This window comes from Meriones unguiculatus, chromosome 15 (genome assembly GCF_030254825.1).
Source record: "Meriones unguiculatus strain TT.TT164.6M chromosome 15, Bangor_MerUng_6.1, whole genome shotgun sequence".
Lineage (NCBI taxonomy): Eukaryota > Metazoa > Chordata > Mammalia > Rodentia > Muridae > Meriones > Meriones unguiculatus.
This window is the reverse complement of record NC_083362.1, coordinates 10,917,326-10,938,920: the sequence shown is the minus strand read 5'-3', so window position 1 is coordinate 10,938,920 and position 21,595 is coordinate 10,917,326. Positions and strand designations below refer to the sequence as shown.

Below are 21,595 nucleotides of genomic sequence, written 5' to 3'. Positions count from 1 at the left end.
AAAAGAACTCAGGTCCCCAATACAAGGGCACCGGTGTTAAGCCAAAGAAAACCATGGGTTACTGCAGGGAAACTGGTGGCTACCACTGTGACTCGGGAAGCCAGGGGTCCGGGCCCCTAAGCATATAAGTCCAGTCTCTAGGGAATCTCACTGGTGCTTCTAAAATGTCACAGGAGCCCACCAGAAATGACTACTCAGACACAGTTTATAGCCAACTGAAAGTCTTTATTACAGATGGCTGAGAGTACACTCAGGTATTCAGGATCCACCAAGTGTTTATGATAAAGGTTTGTTGTTTTTGTTTTGTTTTGTTTTGTTTTTAAGGCAAAAACCACATGCTGGTATCTGGCTCAGCAGCTGCAGGGGAATGTTTTATGCAAGCAAGCTGTGTAACAGAAGCTAAGTTAGCTGAGGCATCTTGACCTTGGGTTCCTGGGGTTGGATACTTTTCCACAGGATTTTCTTCAACAAGGAGATCAAATTCTAGTTAAACCAGAAATGACCCCAACAAAAATACAAGATGGAGGAACCTATGCACTGTCTTGCCCTGTCATACTAATTAGGTTTAGACCACATCTCTACCAATCATTAGTTTAAAGGCTATGGTGTGGGTGTGTGTATGTGTGTGTTTTGTTATGTAACAATTCAACCCCAAATTTGGCAATGTAAAACAAAAGCAAACATTTTTATCAGTTGTCAGTTTCTAACAACCAGGAATCTGGGGAGGGCTTTGGCTGAGTGGTTCTGGCTCAAGGTCTCTCCTGGTCTTACAGTCAATGGGAGTTAGAACATCTGGGAGCTGTCTGAACATCTCTCCTTCTGTCGGCTCAAGGCTTCCCACAAGGTCTGGCTCACAGGCTGTCCTGGGCTTCCTAACAGCATGGACAGCCTCAAGACCACTGAACTGCCAGAATTTGCATCACATTCTCTGCTCTAGTATGGAAGGCCGTGTAGTATAACTTCCAACTGCATTAGTTACAAATTACAAATTTACCTACATTCAAGGGAATATGCATAAGATTGTGCTCTCCGTGTGTATGTTGCATAGGGGTAAGGTCGTATTAGAGACAGAACCCTAAACCCAGTCAGTCCCTTGTGCATCCTTCAGACTTCATCTCTGAAGGGAAATAGCAAGATTCTAGGGTAGAAATTGACCAACTGAGTCCTTCAGACCAATCTAGCTCAGTTGAAGAATGTATGCCTATTCATTTACATATTAAATATAATGTTGCCAAAGTGAGAGTAGTCTTGACAGAGCCTGAATACATACCACTCACAGAGATACATAACACAAACACATAGACAAACACACAGACACACACACACACATGAAAAGGGAGGAAAGCTAATGAAATGGATTTTTATTAAAGAGCCAGCTAGACGGAAGAAGATATAGGCACTATCATCCTGAAAGCCCTATCTTGGGAACTCAGAGTACAAAGGGCTTTTGTGGAGAGGGAAAGGAGGGAGTAAGGAATGCTGGGCTGAATGCACCTATATTCCAGGCCATTCCTGTCCTTCTATTCCCTGGCCAGCATGTTGAGCCTTGGTGCTGCTTCTTGTAGTTCATCAGACAGATTACTTTTCTGGGACTCACACCCCACAAAACTTTACATCCATGTGCTACTTATGCACAGAACCGAAAAAAGCATAAGGAGTACATTCTCATGTTTGCTGACAGTTTTCATATGGTTTGGTGCCTGTAAATCTAAAGATTCTGTAGCACTGAGCATCTTAGTCACTCGAGTATAGATTTAAAACTTAAAGAGTGCCAAGCAAAAGGAGGGGAGGAGGCCTTGCCAAGGACTGCTTTCAAAGGAATGGCGGGCACAGGCCCAAAAGGAGGGATTTCTGCTTGTTGATAATTTTGTTTTCTAGTGTGTTTTATCTAAACCCAAAGGCGAGTAAATAAGATAGTCTGTCCCTGACAACAGAGGATTCTTTGCTATAGTAAAGGAAGAGAGAAGGAGAGAAGGGTCACATGAGCCAAAGTTACAGCTTTCTCTCAGTGTGGCCACTGGTGCAGACACTGGAGCCTGCATCCTGAAAAGGGCACCAAACAACTCTGGCCTCTTTGGGATGCTGTGCCAACACAATGTGTCTGGAAGCAGAAAATTGTTTAATCTTTCCCTTTCAGCTGTATTTTTTGTTGTTGTTGCTGTTTTACTCTTTTTTTTTTTTTTTTTCTTCTCATGTGTGGGATAGGATCTAGCTACATAGTCTAGCCTGTCCTGGAACTAGCTGTATCAGCCAAGCAGTCCTCAAACTCGCAATCCCCCTGTCTCAGTGCCTGGAGTACTGGCACTGAGTGTCAGTACATGGTGGCATGCACCACCATGACCTGTTCGTTCACTTTTAACTCTAAAGGGACCACAAGACCATCTTCGTAAAAAACTTGGATTTTCCCAGGTAGGAATCCATTATGGATGCTGCCATTTGGGTGTATGTGTGTGTGTGGTGGTGGGGGGGGGGGGGTAAGCCCATCTTTTCCTTAATTTTATGAATTAATTATATTCTTTATTAATGTTATCATATTATTTACTGATTGGTTATGGTATTATCCTGGGTGTATTGGTTAATTATGGATTCTTTTATAACCTTGGTAATGGCACCCAGTTTCTTGGGTTCCTCCCTTTCCCTTTGGTACAGAATGAACCTAGGTTTTCAACCAGAGTGGGCAAAACCTAGAGAGCACCCACACAGTGATGGAGGCCTGTGATCCTGACACTTGAGAGCCTGAGGCAAGGATGTCTCGAGTCCCAGGCCAACTGGAACTGCAAAAAGGGATCTTGTCTCAGAGAGGTGGGGATATAGCCCAATTGTAGGGCTTTCTGATTTTTATTGTATGGTTGATTACTGGAATGCCCGTGTGGCACACTGAATATGTGGAGGTCAGAAGACAGCTTTTGGACCTTGCTGTCTCATTGCAACATGGGTTCCAGGATCAAACAACAGAAGTGCTTTTGCCCACTCAGCCACCTCACTAGCCACCATCTGTAGAATTCTTGCCTGGCATGGCCGGTGCCTGGATCTAATCCCCAGCATTCCTAAAGTCAACAAATTAAAACCTACACAGTGTTGATTTCCTGCTCCTAAAAACCTCTTTGGGCTTGGGATGGTCTCTTCACTTTTCAGTCCTCTGAGACCCAGACTGGCCTCAGATTCACCACATAGTAGCCCAGACTGGTCTTGAACTGCTGATATTCCAGTCCCCACTTCTCAAGGGCTACCACACCCAGCTTGAAAGAAAACCTTTGGTATCTTTTCCCAGTCCTGGCCCCTGCATTCCAGCTAAACAAATTAATTTTGAAAGTGTGGGAGGGAGTGTTAGTCTGAAGGCTGAAGGTTAGGACAGTGCTAGTCTGAGGGCTAAAAGACAGGACAATGCTAGACTGAGGGCTGAAGGACAGAACAATGCTTCTTAACAGAGGCCGCTTCTAACCAGATACCTTGTGATAGAAGGGAAGATTATTTCATGTGTTACATCATGCTGGTCAGGGCAGGGATTCCTGGAATAGGGTTTACATCTCTTTTCTGTCCTTATGGAGTTTCGGGGTGTATCATGAGCCAAACGGATGGTTACAGGAATTTTGCAAGGTGCTATGGAGATGCCATAAAGGTCAATTAGCTGTCACCTCTGCCATGTTGGTCCTGGCTGGTTCTGAGTAGTCTTGAGTTTACTGTTATGCTCCCACACGACACCCCGCTGTGAGGCGGTTCTGACCTGCTTCAGCCTACGGCTGCCATGACTATCTTACACATCAGTTGTATAGTAGAAAAGTCTTTCCTCCTTAGCTAAGAGGAGGAAGGAGAGTGCTGAAAAATCAACTTTTCAGTCATTGGGGGTTGGGAGGTTACAGCCAAGTGAGAGAAAGATCAAAGTAACCTAGAGAGAAAGCATCCGTGTCTGTTCTGGGAGTGCCTGAAGGTTGTGCTTCTCGGGGAACTTGGGTACTGCCTCTTACTGCTCCTTTTGTGGTCACCCTCTCCCCAGCCATTGCCAGGACTTTGCAGAAGGCTTTCTGGAGTGACCCTGGCTGCATAGCAGATCCATCCGGCTTTGACCAGCTCCCCTGAGGAGCAACTTCAGGCCTACAGTTGCCCTCTCCACAGAGAAAACCAAGTATAGGGTGGAGTGCAGGGTAAACCGGTCACCTTGGCAACACGCCAGGTAACAAATCCTCCAATGGAATGGCCACTTGCCGACCTAAATTCAGAAGGAATTAGAAAGACAACAGGATACAGTAACTGCCTGGTCAGGCCAGAAGAACAGAGCTTCTGGGAGGAGAGGCGTTTGGAAAGCCAGTGCAGATGTCTTCTAGCAGGTGCTGAAACTATGCTGTTGGACCAGGACGGGGAGCAGGAGGGGCAGGAGAGGATAGGAGAAAGTAGGAGGGGGCAGGAGGGAGAAGAAGGGGCAGAAGGAAACAGGAGAGGACTGGAGGGGATAGGAGGAAGAAGGAGGGGTAGGCAAGTCTCAGCAGCAGGAATCTCAGGGCAAACTTGACTGCCCGCATAAACTAAAGTACGGCTGGTCAGGTCTTGAGGCCTGAGGGCTAACCGACCGGAGGAGCAGGAGTTTCTCTGCCCCAGATGGGAACCTTCCTCTGGGGAACATTTGTAAGCCACAGTGACAGGCTGTGCGCTCCGCATTTTCACCGCAGCTGCCTGTACAGCGGTTTGGACTCAGGGACAAGGCACCCAAGACAACCAACTAGCAAACACTTTTGACAAATGAAAGCATTTGACCCATTGCCTACTTTGAACACAGATCCGGACAAACACGCTTCATGCAACAATACTTCTTCTAACCGTGCGGCGCTCTGGTATTTCTATTTAAACGTTTTCCCTTCTGAATAGTGAAACTGCATGACTCACCTCCGTTGATCTCATGACTCATTAATAAATCACAGCCTGGAGAAACCTGAGCTAGGAAGTGGCTGAGACACTCCAGAGAAGAATTAATAAATAGAAAGGTCCAGAGACCCAGAAAGGGGCAAATGGAACACAATGATTCCAGAAGGACCCAAGAGGCTGACGGGTCGGAGAGATAGTAGTCAGGGTTGTGGCTTGAACAACCCTGGGTACACAAACATCATGGGTTTGGGGCTAGACGTGCTAAATGGGAAGATCTCTTAGGAAGATAAAGATAAGGAGGTTCTTTAAAAAAAAAAATCTCACCTCCTTTTTTGGTAAACCCAAGTATCTTCTGTAATTCAAGGTAATGGAATAAAGAACAGCTTTGTAGAGTTCCAGGAATGTTCAGGCTTTATTAAGAGGAATCAGAGTGATGGAGCTGACCAAGAACTCTGAGGACAGATGTAGGTGTGAGGACTACCCGAATCGAACGACCGGCTATTGAAGACTCAGCTGTGCTTGGCTGTGGTGGGATAGGACTTTCCAAGGCTGGGAAGACTTAAGTTAGGTGACCAGGGTGTGTTGACAGAATCCTGTTGACAGAAGTTTCCGAACGGAGCTGGCAACAGATCTAGACCTCACAATCACCAGAGGGGACTCTTTCCTCCATTTCTTAGGGGGCAGATGTGTGTATATACACCATTAGGACCATTAGGTTTCATTGCATGAACCCTTGGACAGCCAGGCTCAAAGGACATTGTTTTTCCATCTCTTTTCACAGCCTCCGCAGTCCCAGGCTTCCTCCAACCAAACCTTTTCTTTTGCAAAGCCTTGGGGTGACAGTAGCCTGTTGCTAATGGAAGCTTTCTGAACAATGGGTGTTTCTGAGCCGGGTTTATTGAGCCGGTCTTGTCTGTGTCCCAGGGGAGATTGTAAATGAGATGTCAACAGGGGCTCTTTTGTGTGGATGGCATTCATCCCTCCGGAGAGGAATTCCCTCACAGAGCTGGGATTTAAAGTCGATTTCGGTAAACTTCTTATCCAGCGGCCGGAGTGGAGCGGACAGCAACAGATGTGCCTGTCGGGGCTCCGGGCACTTCCTTCCCCGCTTAGCAAACCAATGACTCGGCTTTTTACATTTGGAAGGGAAACGCTCGTTCCTTCGAGTCGCTGGGATTACTCTCAGCAGTCAGCAAACCGCTTAACCCCGAGCGAGGGAGCCTAGCACCCGGGCTGTTTTTCTCACTTTCTTTTCCCCTTGTTTTGCCAGCTTCCTCTCTCGAACCCCAGGACAGAAACAAGCGCCCTAAACCACCTTCCCTTCCCCCGCCCCCTCCACGTTCCTGGGTCAAGGACTGCAGTTCTGGAGCTGTAATTACTGCAGGCAAAGCTAAGGCTTTATTGCCTCTCGGCCAGGCGCCCAGGGTGACAAGGCTGGCCTTTATCTGGGGGCCTGACCACGTTATCTGCAACACACAAACGGACTGAAACTAGGCGCAGCGGCCACCAAAAAGGTCCTCTCCCCGCAGCTTTTATTGGTAGTTAGTTGACATCTCCGCCCTTTCTTGCCTCGGGTTTTTCCGCATTCCCCGTCCCAGATCTTTTCTCCTGCGGGTTCCGCTTGGAACCAAAGTCACAGTGACTGGGCGGTTTTCAGGTGTGAGCAGAGTCAGCGTGGAGCCAGTCCCAGGGCCCAGCGCTACGGCACCCGCGTATTCTAGCGCACCCGGGAGATTTGAAATCACGGTTGCCTTCCGGACTGGCCATTTTGCTACTGAAAAGGGGGACCCCAAGGTGAGAGGCCACTTTCGGGGCTGTTTCTCTCTTGCCCTGCAGGGTCCAGGGATTGAACGCAGGTTAGCAGGCTTGGCAGGGAGTGTGTGTTACCCACTGTGCCAGCTTGTCAGCCCAAAGTTATTATTTAATAAAATCTAACCTACGATAATAGAAATCCGAAAGGGGGAAAAAAAAAACCACACGATTTAACTGCCCTTCATTTTTATGGTTCATTTTAAAAACAAGAACATCATCCACACCAGGAAGTGGATGCAGGGCTTGTTTGGGGTCATAAAAATGTCGAGCGTTTGATCAGTCACCTGTGCAGCTCAGCTAGCTCACCAACATCAATCTGTCCACCCACACGTCAGTTTGGAAAGATTTGTTTTGGCGGTGCTGGGGGTGGGGATCCCCACATGCTAGACCATGAGCTGTGTATACCTGGCCTCAGTTTACCCCGCAATTCAAGCTGTGACCATTATCTCGGAGTGGAAAGAAGAGCCTAGAGCCATGCCTTTAAAGACCGTCTCCAGACCCTGTCTGTTGGTGTAGAGCTTTAACGACTGAAAAGTTTGTTTGCAAAAACAAACCTGTAGCCGGATGGTCCCCCAACAGAACCTCCTGTGGACCTGCCCTCCTGTCTGTTAAAAAAGGAAAGCTGCTTTATTTACTGTGCGATCTGTGAAGTTGGCCTGTGGGTACAGACAGACAGCAAATCTTCTAAACAGACAACGTTTATCTCCCTGGACACCGCAGGCAGTACCACTTGGAATCCAGACCATCAAGCTGTGGAAAGAACACAGTTAAAGCACGCTTGAGGTACTCCTACCATGACAATAAAAACTGAAGAAGTATATATCTCCTGTGCTGTGTACTGTGCGCTGGTCAGCTAACGGACACCCAGAACAATACCAGCGAAGTGTTATCAAACCTAACTGCACAGCGGCGGGGCATGCTGAAGTAGCAGAGGCAGGGGGATCAGGAGTTTTAGGCCAACCGAAACTGAAATAAAGGAATGAGCTAATGGCAAGTTACACATAAATGACTGCAGGTTTGTTGGGAGTGGCTTTTGGCCACCATGCAGGTGGAGAGGGAGGGAGAGAGAGAAGAAAGAGAGACAGACAGCAGAGCAGGGGGGTGTCAGGGGACCAAAATGCCTGGGTTATATAGTGAAGGGCCTCTGGGAGCCTGGAAGCTCCACCCCCTGGGCTAGAGAATTTGGGGTAGAGAGCAGGGTATGCTGGCCACACCCTGCAGCAGGTAGGGACCCAGGATGTCTGAAGCCAAACGGAAATGTGGTGGCTCATGCCTTTAATCCCAGCACTCAGGAAACGAGGCAGACAGATCTCTCTCACTCAAGACTAGCCTGGGCTACACAGTGGCATTTTCTAGGCCACCCTGGGCTACATCGTGCACAGTGAAACACTGTCTCAGAATAAGCAACACAAAGCTAAAATATAAAAAACCTTGGACACCCACTAGCCTTTATGGGTGGTACCACTGCAGGGCGCCCTCTCCCGGGAGCTCTGATTGCTAAAGGAGGAGTTGGCATTGTGGGTCTGAGACCTTAACTCCTCCAAGCAGGCTTCTGAGGGTCATCACTCAAAAGTCTGACCCAGAAACTGTTAGACCTGAGGAAAAACGACCAAACGGTATGACTTCACCAGAGTTTCACAGCTCCTATCAGGTGTTGCAGCCCTGTGTATCAGCTGTGGCAATCCCCAAAACCAAGCATTCCAGGAACTGTTGGCTGAGTCTCCAACCTGAGCTCCTGGCAGCACTGTTCTCACAGGGATTCAGAGAAAAATCTTTTTGTTGCTGCTTTGAGACAGTGTCTCATCTAGCCCAGGCTGGACTTGAACTCACAAATGTCGCTGAGGTTAGTCCTAAACCAACCCTGATTCCTCTGCCTCCATCTCTCCAGTGTTCACCCATCCACTGTGACCAGCAGGTACAGTGACATGTCTTTGAAAACTAACTCGGCTTTGATGGCGGGAAACAATTTCCCTATCCTGGGAGAGCTGGGGCAAAGCGACCTCTCGGCCTCTCTTTTATCTGCTGGCCACACCCTCCTCTGCAGAGTTGTTTTGGGAATCTAAGGAGACCAGCCTTGGGTTCATTAACGCTCAGTGAATAAGGGTAGAGGTTGCGGTAACTCGATACCAATTTTAATCTTGACTTCAAAAGGATTGTAAGGTTGTTGGCTTTTTTTTTTTTTTCTTTTCTCTAACTGAAAATTTGGCAAATGATAAGCGTTCCTGTTCTGCCTGTCTGTTTTTCTCAAGCTAGAGATATATCCCTGCAAATGGCAGGTATGTGCTCTACCGCTGAGTATGCCTGAGGGCGGCAATTTAAGGGCAGCCTTCCAGGGATACTCCAAACAGTCATGTGGTCGGAGAGAGGCCTGAGGGCCACCAGGACAATTCCTCCCATTTGTGTCCTCAGCTGTCAGGGACACAGCAGAGGCTGTCATTACAGGGCTGCTCTTGCTGTCTGAGTACGGCTGAGGAACTGGCGTGGCGTCCTTTCTGGACCGTGGAGGCCAGCGTGTCCTAGCCTGGATAGTTTTCCCTCTGAAAAAGGAGGGTTTCTAGGAGGAAGGAAAGAGTGAGATGAGTAGCCAAGGGCTCACCTACACAGTCCCCGGTTGCTTCACTTCCCACCGTCCCCCCTTCCAGATCCTGCACAAACAGATGGGACTTCCGCACTTCAGCACAAATCCTGTTTGCAGAGGCACCGGGCTTCCTGATTACGGTCCGCAGGCCGCTCTCAGTGCCCAGGCACGGGGATGGCGAAGCCTCACTGTCAGTTAGGAGGCCTGGGCTCCCGCAGGTGGGATGCATGTGTGTCCTGATTTGTAAGCAGGCCCCTCACTTGCTGATGTGCAACACAGAGCAATGGCATGTACTTGATTCTCTCCTCCAACACGGGAGGTTCTACAACCACCCCTCGTGGCCTTGAAGCAAATGCCGGCCGGGGTCTGCTTATGAGACCCCGGCAGGCAGCCATTTGGGGGTTCCATTCAGGTTTGTCCTAGTACTCAGGACTCCAAGCTGGTTCTGTTGAGGTGAGGTAGAGAAGGGTTCTTGGAAAGATGTCATGATAAAGCCCAAACCACGTATGCTAACATAAAAAAGGTATTTACAAACGGGGCTAGAGATATAGCTAAGTTGATAGAGTGCCTGCCTACTATGCACACAGCAGTGCCTTCAGCCCTCAATACTATGTGAAAACAAAAAGAAAAAAAAATAGGCTTGGTGGTCTATTCCTATAACCCCTCTTTAGGAGGTGAAAGCAGGAAGATCAGAAGTTCGAGGTTATCCTCAAATCCCAGGCCAGCCTGAGCTACATGAGACCTTACCAAACGAATAAATGAAATAAAAAAGATTTTTCAAATATAAAGAAAAAACAACAAAGATTCTCAGAAGGGGAAGCAAATACAGTGGCATGTGTATAATCCTTACGCTTGGAAAGTTGAGGCTGGAGGATCAGGAGTTCAAGGTCAGCTTCAAGTACATACTGAGTTCTAGGCTAGCCTAGGCTACAGGGGACAAAAGCCCGAAAATGATGAGTATAAAGAATTAGCGGGAGAAAATGCAGTCACACAGATATGGGATGTTGAGTATGCTGGGCTACTCAACAGCCAGCTCATGTATTCTGAGTATGACACCCAGCAGAAAAAAGGCTGTTAGATGGACAAACCCCAGGTGATCCCTGAAGCTACGATTCTCATTTTGATGGTGCTGAGAACGGAACTCCAGGCCTCAGACGTGCAAGGGTCACGCTCTGTGGCTGAACAGCCACCTCAAGCTCTTGACGCTGGCGTTTGACATACCAGCTCCATGGCAAAAGTTGGCTGGTCATGAGCCAGCGCTTGGCTCGTGCAGACAGAAGTGGGCCCTGGTGCTAGCAGACGGGGTGGCCGCCCTTTGGTGTCTTTGGAGGGTGTGTTCTGGATCACCCTCTTGCCCCCTGTGTTCACCAGACTATTCAGCTACTCAGATACTTGTATGGCATTTGCATATAATCTATGCAAATCATGCCACACACTATAAATCATTTGGAGATTACGCCTAACAGAAACACAAATTACGTATAATACAAATGCTTTGTAAAGATCATTTTTTATTTCTGTGGTTCCAGAGATATGGTCCAGGACCTGCCCCATACTAGCTGAGCAAAATAATATAGACCCATAAATATCTATACACACACACATATATATAATAACTATTTACTGTATATGCAGATACAGTATACTGTATGTATATGTAGATAAAGACAGGGTCTTACTTTGTAGCTCTGGATGGCCTGGAATTTGATGTGTAGACTGGGAGAACCTCAAACTCACAGAGATCCTCCTGCCTCTGCTTCCCAAGTGCTGGGCTTACAAGCAGATGTTAATTTTTTTTTTTTTTTTTGAGACAAGTATTCAGCTTGTAGCCCAGGCTGCCTTTCCATTTGCAATCCCCCTGCCTCAGCCTCCTGCATGCTAGGATCATGTGGATGTACGCCAGGCAAATAGTTGTCATACTGTACACAGAGAAGAGCAAAGAGAAGTCCTTGCATGGTCAGTGCAGGGTGGATGGGTTTGCGCTTTCGGATCCTTTTCATTCAGAGGGAGCTGGGCCCGCAGGTGCTGAACTGGAGACTGCAGGAAGGGAGGGCTGGGTTGTGACACCCAAGGTCACAAAGAATGGCTTTGCTGTCCTGTTACCTCTGCCCTGGTGACTCTTCTTTCCCCATCGTCCCATTTCCTTTTTCTCCAGGAAGTCCGTTCCCACTCTCGTTTATTCCTTCATGTAACAAATGTTTACTATGGCCTGACTGTGTGATGTACCTGTCCTGAGAACTTCAGTGTCGTCTGTGAACGAGAAAGGCAACAGTGCCTGACTGTGCCCTTCTCACCTTCTGTCTGGCCAATTGAAAAAAATTGAATTTTTTTTTAATTTCTATTAATTGAAAAAGAATTTTCAATTAATAGAAATATAGGGTGTCGTTTTAAATAAAAGAAATTAGTGTTGGGCTATATAATTTTTATTATTAGCCCTAAAATTATTATGGCTGTATTTGCTAACCCCTTATCACAAATAATAAGACACAGACACCTATTAGATTTTATAATTGCCTTATTTACCTTGGGCCGGGCAGACACTTCTACCTATGCTGCCTGGACCACATCACCACCCATCTCCCAGCCCCCATCCAGTGCCAACCACCTTAACCATCCTATCTGCCATCCATAATCTTATAAACACTTGCTTTTATTCCTCATCTGGGCCTTTTCCTGGCATTATTGGAGTCCTTCTTCCCAGACCCTTCTTCTCCAGACTAAGCCACCATGTCATCCTCCTTCTTCCTCTCTTCCTCTCTGCCTGTCTCCCGTGATTCTCTCTGTCCTCTCCAAGCCCAGGAACCTTAGCCATGCTTCCCCTATTCTGCCCTACCCAGGTATGGGCCATTTAATGACCCAATCAGGTACGTTTTAGGCAGGTTTACGTAAACAGGGATGGGTGTATCCAGCAGGACAGTAACTAGACCTTGAGGGCCAGTAACTAGCTTTGAGACCAACCTCCAACAAGAGGGTTAGCCAAATGGCTGAGAGGCAGTACCTGAAGAGAAATGAAAGCTGGCAGAGGAGAGCATCAAACAGTGATCTCTTTCCTTGTTCCTGGCGTCATTTCCACAATAATCTCTTGGTCGTTTTGAATTTTCTACACAGCTATGGATGGCATGACCTTGAACTTCTGACATTCCTGAATGCTGTGTTATAGGCGAATGCCACTCCCCCCTCCAACTGGCGTATGCCTTTCATCCGTCCGCCCTAAATGAGGGTAGACCAGCTGCCCAAACAGGAAACCTTATATAATTCTGTAACCTTGACCTTGGGCCCTAAACCTTCCCTTTCTGTAAACAGTCCATTCAACTCAGGAAGACCTGTAGGCAGGCTGGGACATATTTTGAAACACACAAGATTACAAATGAAGAAGAAGGAGGAGGAGGAGGAGAAGGAGAAGGAGAAAGAGAAGGAGAAGGAGGAGGAGGAGAAGGAGAAACAATCCCCTGAGTCTAAGAGGAAACGGTCTCTGAGTCAGTGGTAGAAATCACTCCACACAGTCATGGAACAAAGGAGCTGCAGTCATCTGTGTGTGCTGATGACTCAACAGCACCTGTTAGCAAAGCCGGGAAAATCAAGTGTGAACTCTAGATCAAATTCCCAACTGGGAGCAATTCTCACCGCCCTGGAAGTTAGTAATCCCGAAGGCGGAGCTGTCCCGATGCCAGTACAGGTGCCCTGGCTCTGAGAGGGCTGTGTGGTTGGTTCACACAAGCCAGTGACCGAGCCATGCTTACCCAGACCCCCGATCCTTGACCTGAAATGGTCTGGGCAAAACACTACTCAAACATCTCCTGGTTGCAGGCACGGGCTCTTTTCACATATGGTAACTTTCAGCTTCCAGTATTATTTGATTGCTTGTCAACCTCCGTTAACGCCTGTGGTACAGGGCTCAGCCCTTAACCCCTGGACCTGGGCCTGCTGAAGACACGCCTCCTCTCCCCGAATCATTCAGCGTCCTCTACCTTAGTTAATTAATGAAAGTTTCTGAAAAGAACAGTTACTTTGATCTGAACCTCTCAGTTTCCTGGTACCGTTGCCAGATGCCGAACTGGAGCGCCAGGTTCTGTGGGCTGAAGGCAGCTCATGACTCGGCCTCGACTCCTGCCCAAGGGGAAGGGGGCGGGACAGTCTCTAAGAGGCTCAGACAGACAGCCTGAAAACACCGCCGCTGGCATTTGCCTGGGTGTGGCTTCAGTCTGGGAAGCTGGTCGGGCCCTGTGGAAATCTCCAGTAATCCTAGCAGTAGGAACCCAGCAGGGCTGATTAGGAAGGCTGCCGGCCCAGAGGTGTTTGTATGCAAAGTCCGCGTCAAGACAGACTGGGGGCGGGGGGTGGGGGGGTAAGCCCAGCAGAAATCCCGTTTTGTTGATGCTTCTTCAAGATAAAAAGTCTGACAAAGGAGCCAGGCTGTTCTCGAACCCTCATTTCCCCACAGCAGCCTCTGGAAGAAGCAATCACAAGCCCGAGCCACCTGCCAGGCTTACTCAGACACCCACGCCCAGGGTTTGCCCTCCCTGATTCCAGTTCCAGCATAGAAGTGGAAAATTTGCTTATGTGCTTAAATAAAAATGATGTTCTGGAGCTGGGTGTGATGGCGCACACCTTTGACCCCAGCACTTGGGAGGCAGCGGGGATAGATCCGTGAGTTCGAGGCCAGACTGCTCTACAGGGCGAGTACCAGGGCAGGCAGGACAACACCAGAGACACCCCATCTCGAGAACAGCAACAACGGAAACGAAGGCATTCTGGATGGATTCCAGCTCGTTACGGTAGACGAGTCCTCAGGGCCACCCCCCGCCACCCCCTTCCACAACGCCACTTACCAGCAGGAATTGCGGCCCGAGACCCGAGCACGTACGCGTTGTCCCGATCTTGGCCACCAGGGGATGCCCACGAGCAGGGCAGCCGCAGCGCTTAACTTTGTTTTCCCAGACTTTGGAGTTGGGAGGGAGGAGGCTGGGTGCGGGGGCGGCAGGAGAGATGCAGCTGGCAAGAAAACAATGCGTTCGCTCCCTGACATTACCCCACTGGCCGTTTGAGCAGGCAGAGGTTGCCACGTTACCTGTTGCCAGGTTCCCGGGAGTGCACGGGGGGAAATGTGGCTGACGAGGGCTCTCCTCAGGCCTGGTGGGTCTCAAGCTTTGCCCAGCGCCGGTGCTGGCGTTTTGGAGAGCAGCGCCGCATCGTTTTGGTTGCAGGTCTAACGGAGGAGTGGCTGCGTCTTACATCATTTCCAGGCATCAAGTGTCTGCCGCCCCCCACCCCCACCCCACCCCCACCCCTTTCTCTTTTTAGTAATGGCTCTTAACTGTTCTGATTCCTCCCCTCCCGGAACGTTTATACAGCGCACCCTCTGTGCAGAACAGCCTCGCCTCTGGAAGCCCAAGTTCTGTAGCAAACTTTTAGTTGGGGACCATACATATATATGACATATATAATATATCAGATAAACCCCAAGCCTGTCCTTTCTTCCTGCCAGAGACAAGCCTCTCCTTTCTTCCTGCCTTCTGAGAACAATGTTTTGTTTGATTAGCCCGGGTGCTGGGGCTCTCCCTCCAACAGGCGGGGCCTATCAGTTGAATAGATCTCCGAGCCAGACATGCCGAGGCTTGGGGCATTTGTCTGGCATTAGGAAGTGTCTGGGATCCCCGTAAGCACCAACTGGCGCGGGTGCAGATGACGGCAAGAGTTATTGCCAGCCACTCCCTCCCGGCGCGCTCAAAGCCTCCTCTTTCTCCTTTTTTTTTTTTTCCTTCAGTGACAGGGAAGTGTTTTCCGAGGAAGATGCCGTGAGTGGATGTCATTCTCGCACGGCTGCCTCCCGAGCGCCAGAGCTAACAGGGAGAGAGTACTGTGCAGCGCTGTGTACCTCGGAGAGCTGGGCTGGCTAGCCAGCGTTCCTGGCTCTCACCACAAGCCACCGCGATCTCTCTAGGTGGCCTGGAAACGCGGAGGCTGTAAATATTTTTGAAACAGGGCAGTAACTTTTCCATGTGGACTCCCTCGGGCAGAGCTTCTGTAATGTTTTGTTAATTTTTTAAAATTTATGTATGCGTGGGTAATTTGTCTTTTTTTTATTTTTTTAAGTTTTCATTTATCATCTATCTATCTGTATGTCTGTCTGTCTATCTGAGGATTGAAGGTAGACCTTTTTGAGACACTAGGGTTTCTGGGTAGCCCTGGCTGTCCTGGAACTTGTTACATAGAACAGCCTGGCCTCCAGCTCACAGAGATCCACCTTCCTCTGCCTTCTGAGTGCTGGATAAAAGGAATTGGCTACCACTCCTGGCCTCCCCCCCCCTTTTTAAACTCAAAATATTTCTATTCATCCCCAGGACACTACCACAAAACCCCTTCTCTGACACACCCCAGTACTGAGAGAGATTTGTCCACACTTCTGCACCTTGCAGGAGCTCCTTAGTGGTTTAATGATTGTCTAAGTTTGAAATGGCTCCCAAGAGATGCATGAACTTTGTAGCCCTGGTTTCTTGGGGGGCTGAAGCCTTACTTGAGTTTTCTACTCCAACCAAGGCATCATGGTGAGCCTATAGCTTGTTGTTGTTTGAGACAGGGTTTCTCTGTGTGGCCCTGGCTATCCTGGAACTTGGCCTGTAGACCAGGCTGTCCTCAAACTCACAGAGATGGAGAGACGGGTCAGCAGTTTAGAGTACTTGCAGAGAACCTAAGCTGGCTTCCCAGCACCCACATGGTGGGCTACGACCTTCCTACCTCCAGATGAGGGAAATCTGGTGTGCTTTTCCGATCTTCTCAGGCACCGGGCATGCGTGTGGCGTGCGGGCATACACAGAGACAAAAATCATACACATAAAATCAAATAAATCTTTAAAAAGAAAGAAAATAGAGTGATGTGTGCTTGCACACTCCTAGGAACTGAGCCCTCACTACCGAATGAGGTCCTTACGCTTCATGTATGAACAACCCATGATTACAGTTTGTAGATTTTTTTTTTGTTGTTGTTGTTCTGGGCTTAACCAAGCCTGACTGTTGCTGTTCTGCTTTCAATTAATATTGCATGTGTTTATTTATGTATTTTGCATATATGTGTGTGTACGTGTATGGCCACATGCATGCCATGGTTCGACTGACAACTTCTGGGAGGCCGATTTCACCTTCTACCATGTGGGTCCTGGGGATTAAATGCAGCTGTAAGGCTTGGCAGCTGCTGTCTCTACGGTTGGGCCTCTTCACAGACCGTGTTAGCTGCTGCTCTCTTCAGTTTCTTTCATCCGTTTGTCTTGCATGCACACGTGTGATCTCGCGTGCACTCCGTGGTGCGCATGTGAAGACCAGAGGACAACTCGCAAGACCCGGTTCTCTCCTTCCCGTGTGGTTTTAGGCTGAACAGGTCAGGGCACGCTTAATGACAGCTTCAGGGCAGAAGCAGGCTGGGGCTCAGCGGCAAAACACCGGGTTAGCAAGCTCATGGCCCTGGGTTCAAAGATCTAACACCACAGCAGCACCAGCAATAAAACTCCCATAAGACAACGTGTTTACGTATGAAAGGGCTCATTGACTACTGTGCAGCTGACCTTGGTGGGCCTTTTTATTTGTTTCGGTTTGGGGCTTTTGCTTGTTTGTTCATTTTGCTTATTTTGAGACAGCGTTCCACACAGCTCAACCTGGTTCAGACTCACTGTTTAGGCAAATTCTGGGCTATGATCCTCCTGCCTCCACCTTGCTAATGCTGAGAGTATGTGTTATCACGTCTGGTTTTGAATGACTGACCCTGGCTAGGTAGATTGGTGAGTTTTATGGCAGTCCACACCAGGGCTAGCAGCACACTGGAGCAGAAGGATCAAGAGTTCAAGGCCAGCTGCCTAGAAAGACCAAGGCCATTCTGAGCACATGAGAGAGATGCTGCAAAAGAAAGAAACAGTGTTAAAAGGTTGGCTAAAATGATAGGAACTTGCTGTGTGTAAAGTCTTGATTTGACTCTCTGTCTGTCTTTCTTGCTCTCTCTCTGTTGTATGCACAAATGTGTCTGCAGGTACAAAGTACCCGAACACACAGAGGCCGGAGGAGGACAATGGCTGTCCTGCTCCATAACTTTCCACTTGATTCCCTTGAGACAAGGTCTCTCCCTGAACATGAAGTAGGTGGGAAGCCAGCAAGCCCCAGCAATGCTCCGGACCCTCTTCCTTGAAGTAGGACAATCTCAAATTCTGATCACCTGCAAGTGTAGGAGCTGCGGCAGCATGCCCCCAGTGTAGCCCACGAGAAAAGTTGCAGCTGGCCTGGCAAGTGTGTGTTCCTTGCAAGAGGCAGGCATGGCTACTGCACTGGAAATACTGGGCTTTAACCATGGCAAGCCTTTTTCCGTATATTGTAGAAAATGAAATGCTTTTTCCCTCTGCACGGATTTATGTTTTTTTGTTATTTAGAGAACACTTTATTAGTTTCTGAAATCAAACCCATCTAGGCATACAGACAGCCAGTTTGATTATTGGCATACAAGGAGAAAGCAGGAGGAGCTCAGAGAAAGCAGCAAATTATTAACCTAGAAGAGCAGACCCTGTGTGCTGGGGTGTGCCGTTTAGTTTCTTTGTAAAGTAAATGGACTGAATGTCCTGAGATTTTTGAGTGAAATAATGATTTCACATTGTGAAGACCTGTCTTAGAAGTCATGTCCGATCTGACGTCATTGGGGTCACACGGAAGTGGCTATTCTAATTAAGGTCCTCTCCCTTCTTGAACCTCTCTGGCGTCAAGATGACTGACTCTCTGGGTTCGAGGTGGATGACGGAGACAGTGGCATCACAAACTCAGCTGCCACGTTTACCTCCGAGAGGCAGAAGGCAGCAAGGTTACAAGTCCATCAAACACCTAGACTGGGACAGCTCATCAGTCCCCTCCAGGTTTACATGTAAAAGGAACTTTTATTCGCCTGTTTCAGTTGCTGTCTCGGAGGCTTACTGTCTCCTTCTGCTAACCTAGGCCTAGTCCTGGAAGCCTCCAGCCTCTGTACAATCTAACCTAGACCTAGCATGTTTTCAGCCTCTGAGACTTACTGCTTTAATAAGCTCACCCTTTCTAGTTCTCTCCGAGCTCTGGGCTGGCTGGTCCAACTCAACTGTTCTGGCTCAAACTCCTCTCCCAGATGACTTATTCAATCTGGCCTTTCTCTCTGCCTCTGAATTGCTCTGCTTGGCCTCAAACTAACTCAAGCAGTCTGCTCTAATCTTCTGGCTCCTTCTCATTCTTTGGCTCATTGTCTTCACTTGAGTTCTCTCTCTCTCTTTCTCTGCAACCTGTCTCTCTATTACTGTCCCGGTAAAAACTGTCTCCTCTTCTCTCTCTCTCCCTCCCTCTCTCTTTCTCTCTCTCTCTCTCTCTCTCTCTCTCTCTCTCTCTCTCTCTCTGCATTGACCCTTAAGTAGCTTCTCTTTCCTTTCTCTTCTCCTGATAGTTAGGCATATCCTATTCTGTCAAATCTTCCTTTGATTTGTCACTGTTTCTGCCACTCAATTAGACATCACTTTCAAACATGGGTGCTTCCTTCTACAAACTATCTTTATCTCCATAGTTTGGGAATAAAAACATGTACCACCATACCTGGACCTAAGCTTTTCTTTACCTGAAACTTGCTCTGTACCAGGCTGACCTCGAACTCAGATCTGCAGGTCTCTGTCTCCTGGATTAAAGGCATGTCTGTGTTCCACCCAGATCACACAGACCCAGGTCTTTGGATGTGACTTCTTGCCAGAGCAGCTGGGTTCTGAATTAGTATTCCCCTCCATGACCTAGTGGGAGGCTTCGAGCCAGTGGATTGAGCCTGAGCCTGAGTCTGAGTAGGTGCTCCCCCTGACCCTGAAGGCACAAGGGACTTCTTCCAGTGGAATCTTCTGCTAGTGGACTTATTTCTCAGAAGCAGTAGTAAAACAAAACAAAATGGAAACGAATAACGGAAGTTGAATGGAATTGCTTATTACTCACTGTTGAGGTTTTAAGGGGATCCGGCGAGAAGCACGTGTGGAAGGTTGCATAGGTAGTATTTGCTGATCACTGGACTACATAACTTGGTGACCTCTTTATAGCGTGTGCTCACACTGCCCTCCTGCCAGAGCGGTGGTGTGACACGACAGTGCGGGATTCCTTCCTTTGGTTCTCAGACAATCCGTAGGAAGAACAATGCCAGCGTTGCTGTTACTCTTTTGTTCATGGTTAAGGAAATCATCCCAAATCACAGAGCAGTGGAGAGCAGGGCCGCAGGAGAGGCAGGACCCTCTTTTTTAGGAGTCATCATACGACTTTTTTAGTGGCCTTAGAGAAGCCTGGTCAATACAGAAGTGAGTAGTTTACAGAGTGAGGCGGTCCAAGAGGCAGGTAGGACCCAAGGCGATACGGAGGAGCTGTGTGGGCTTGCTGTAACCACGGAGGTGCCAGCCGTGTGTATGCGCATGCACACGTGGGGCAGGAAGAGGATGGAGAAGTGGTGGGAACAGAGATCAGAGCCTGCACAGGGCCAGTGCTTCACCGGCCGAAGGTCCTGCTTGGAAATGGTTCTTTATCTCCCTTTTTCTGAATGGCGCTCCTGAGCTGAGAGGCAGGCTCTGCTCTCCAGGATGCTCAGAACTGTGGCCGGACGGTTGGAGAGGGGCCGGAGCCTCCGAGAGAACCCAGACAAATGTCGACCTCGGGTGACCACATTTAGACTCTTGGCTTGGTGAGGGCGCCCCAACGGAAGGCATGATAGGGACCAGACAAAGGCTCCGAGATGACCTGTAAACGAGCGTATAGTTTGTATGTGTGGATGTGTGCGTGTGTGTGGAGGGGGTGGGGTCATCCTTTCAGCGAGCAGTTACACCCGGCAAAGCTTCTGAACAAAACTGGATACAGTGAGCACCTACACTAAAAGGAAAACAAGGGTGGGAGGGCCAGGGACGGAAGGCAGGTGGGTAGGAAAACATAGAAGGCACAGTGGATGAAAGGGAGGTCCAGAGAGGCGGGGAGGAGCCTAGCATGGACGTGAATAATCCGGGAAAGCTAGGGGGGCTGTCCTGGCCCAAGCGTGTCATGAGTACTAGGATCAGAGTGCACATGCTCCAAACCTCTCTTTTCACTGTCAGCCACCAAATTCGTCGTTTGGCACTGGCTGTATTTACTGCGCCCCGACCCCCACCCCGGAAGGCAGGGCCTCCTCTCGCCTTCTCCCTTGCTTCCTGAGACAGTTTCTGCAGCTGACCAATCCCGTTGGTCATGATGCTTTAGAGCCTCCATTTCGGAGGTGGGTGACTTCCAGTCTCTCCTGCTCGCTTTTGTGGGCGCGTGACCCCGTAAGTGGTACAGCTGTGACCCCTCCCCCCAACCCCGACCTCACTCATGGACTCCGCGTTCCATGTGTGAGGTTGAGTGTTCCGTGGGCCCCGGCTCCCAGCGGCTGTCACTGACACTATCAGAAGCTTAAAAAGCCCCCGTGCGGAAATCACAGCGTCTTTGTTCTCGCTGTCTTCCAGTGTCGTCTTGCATTACCACATATAAGAAGACGCCACCTCCAGTCCCACCCAGAACCACCACGAAACCTTTCATTTCTATCACAGCCCAGAGTAGCACTGAGTCTGCGCAGGACGCATACATGGACGGACAGGGCCAGCGCGGAGACATGATCAGCCAGTCTGGCCTCAGCAACTCCACCGAAAGTCTGGACAGTATGAAGGCCCTCACGGCCGCCATCGAGGCGGCCAACGCCCAGATCCACGGCCCCGCGAGTCAGCACATGGGCAATAATGCCGCGGCTGTCACCACCACCACCACCATAGCCACAGTCACCACCGAGGACAGGAAGAAAGACTTCAAGAAGAACCGATGCCTCTCTATCGGGATCCAGGTAACCGCTCCCCGTGCCCTTGAAATACCACCCCGACGCTGGGAAGAAACACCTCTCCCTGTTTCTTCCCCAGGTCGCCACTTTGCCTCGGGGAATCAGAGAGCCGTGTGTAGGATGAGATTTTCACGTTATTGGTGCTGACTCTTTTCTTTACCTTGCTCCATGTGACCAGAATCACAGAGATGCTTTATCTGAAGCTCTTAGTGGCTAAAGGGAAGGTGTGGGACAGGGGGCGGTTGCATGCCTGTAATCACTGCTCTCAGGAACCCGAAGGAGCAGGGTTGCAAATTGTGGTGTCACCAGTCGTGGTGACACAGACTTTTAAGCCCAGCACCAGGAGACAGAAGCAGGCAAAACTTGGTGAGTTCAAAGCCAGCCTGTTATTCTGTCTCAACACACACACACACACACACACACAAATACACAAAGGAGGGTTGCAAGTTTGAGGCTATCTTAGGACAGTTTCAGCTGCAGATGCCTTTCTTAAAACAAATCAA

The 21,595-nt window shown here is 49.0% G+C and overlaps 1 protein-coding gene and 1 long non-coding RNA gene across 26 annotated transcripts in view; one reads left to right on the top strand and one right to left on the bottom strand.

Moving 5' to 3' along the window:
• Nucleotides 1-14,882, bottom strand: part of LOC110558487 (uncharacterized) — a 28,191-nt gene extending 13,309 nt beyond the window's left edge. Inside the window, exons 1-3 of one of the 2 annotated variants that reach the window (XR_009586409.1) lie at nucleotides 14,604-14,882; nucleotides 14,077-14,453; nucleotides 7,305-7,419 (exon numbers count right to left, since the gene is read on the bottom strand). This is a non-coding gene — a long non-coding RNA (uncharacterized LOC110558487). The remainder of the gene's footprint in view (nucleotides 1-7,304; nucleotides 7,420-14,076; nucleotides 14,454-14,603) is intronic. The other variant, XR_002477015.2, reaches the window with a different exon arrangement.
• Dlgap1 (DLG associated protein 1) overlaps nucleotides 1-21,595 on the top strand; it is a 784,196-nt gene that overhangs the window by 712,550 nt on the left and 50,051 nt on the right. For 18 of the 24 annotated variants that reach the window (XM_060368160.1, XM_060368162.1, XM_060368161.1 and 15 more), the window contains one exon: nucleotides 20,728-21,098. In XM_060368160.1, the coding sequence (XP_060224143.1) occupies nucleotides 20,728-21,098 (371 nt within the window). The remainder of the gene's footprint in view (nucleotides 1-20,727; nucleotides 21,099-21,595) is intronic. The other 6 variants (XM_060368165.1, XM_060368163.1, XM_060368167.1 and 3 more) reach the window with 1 other exon arrangement.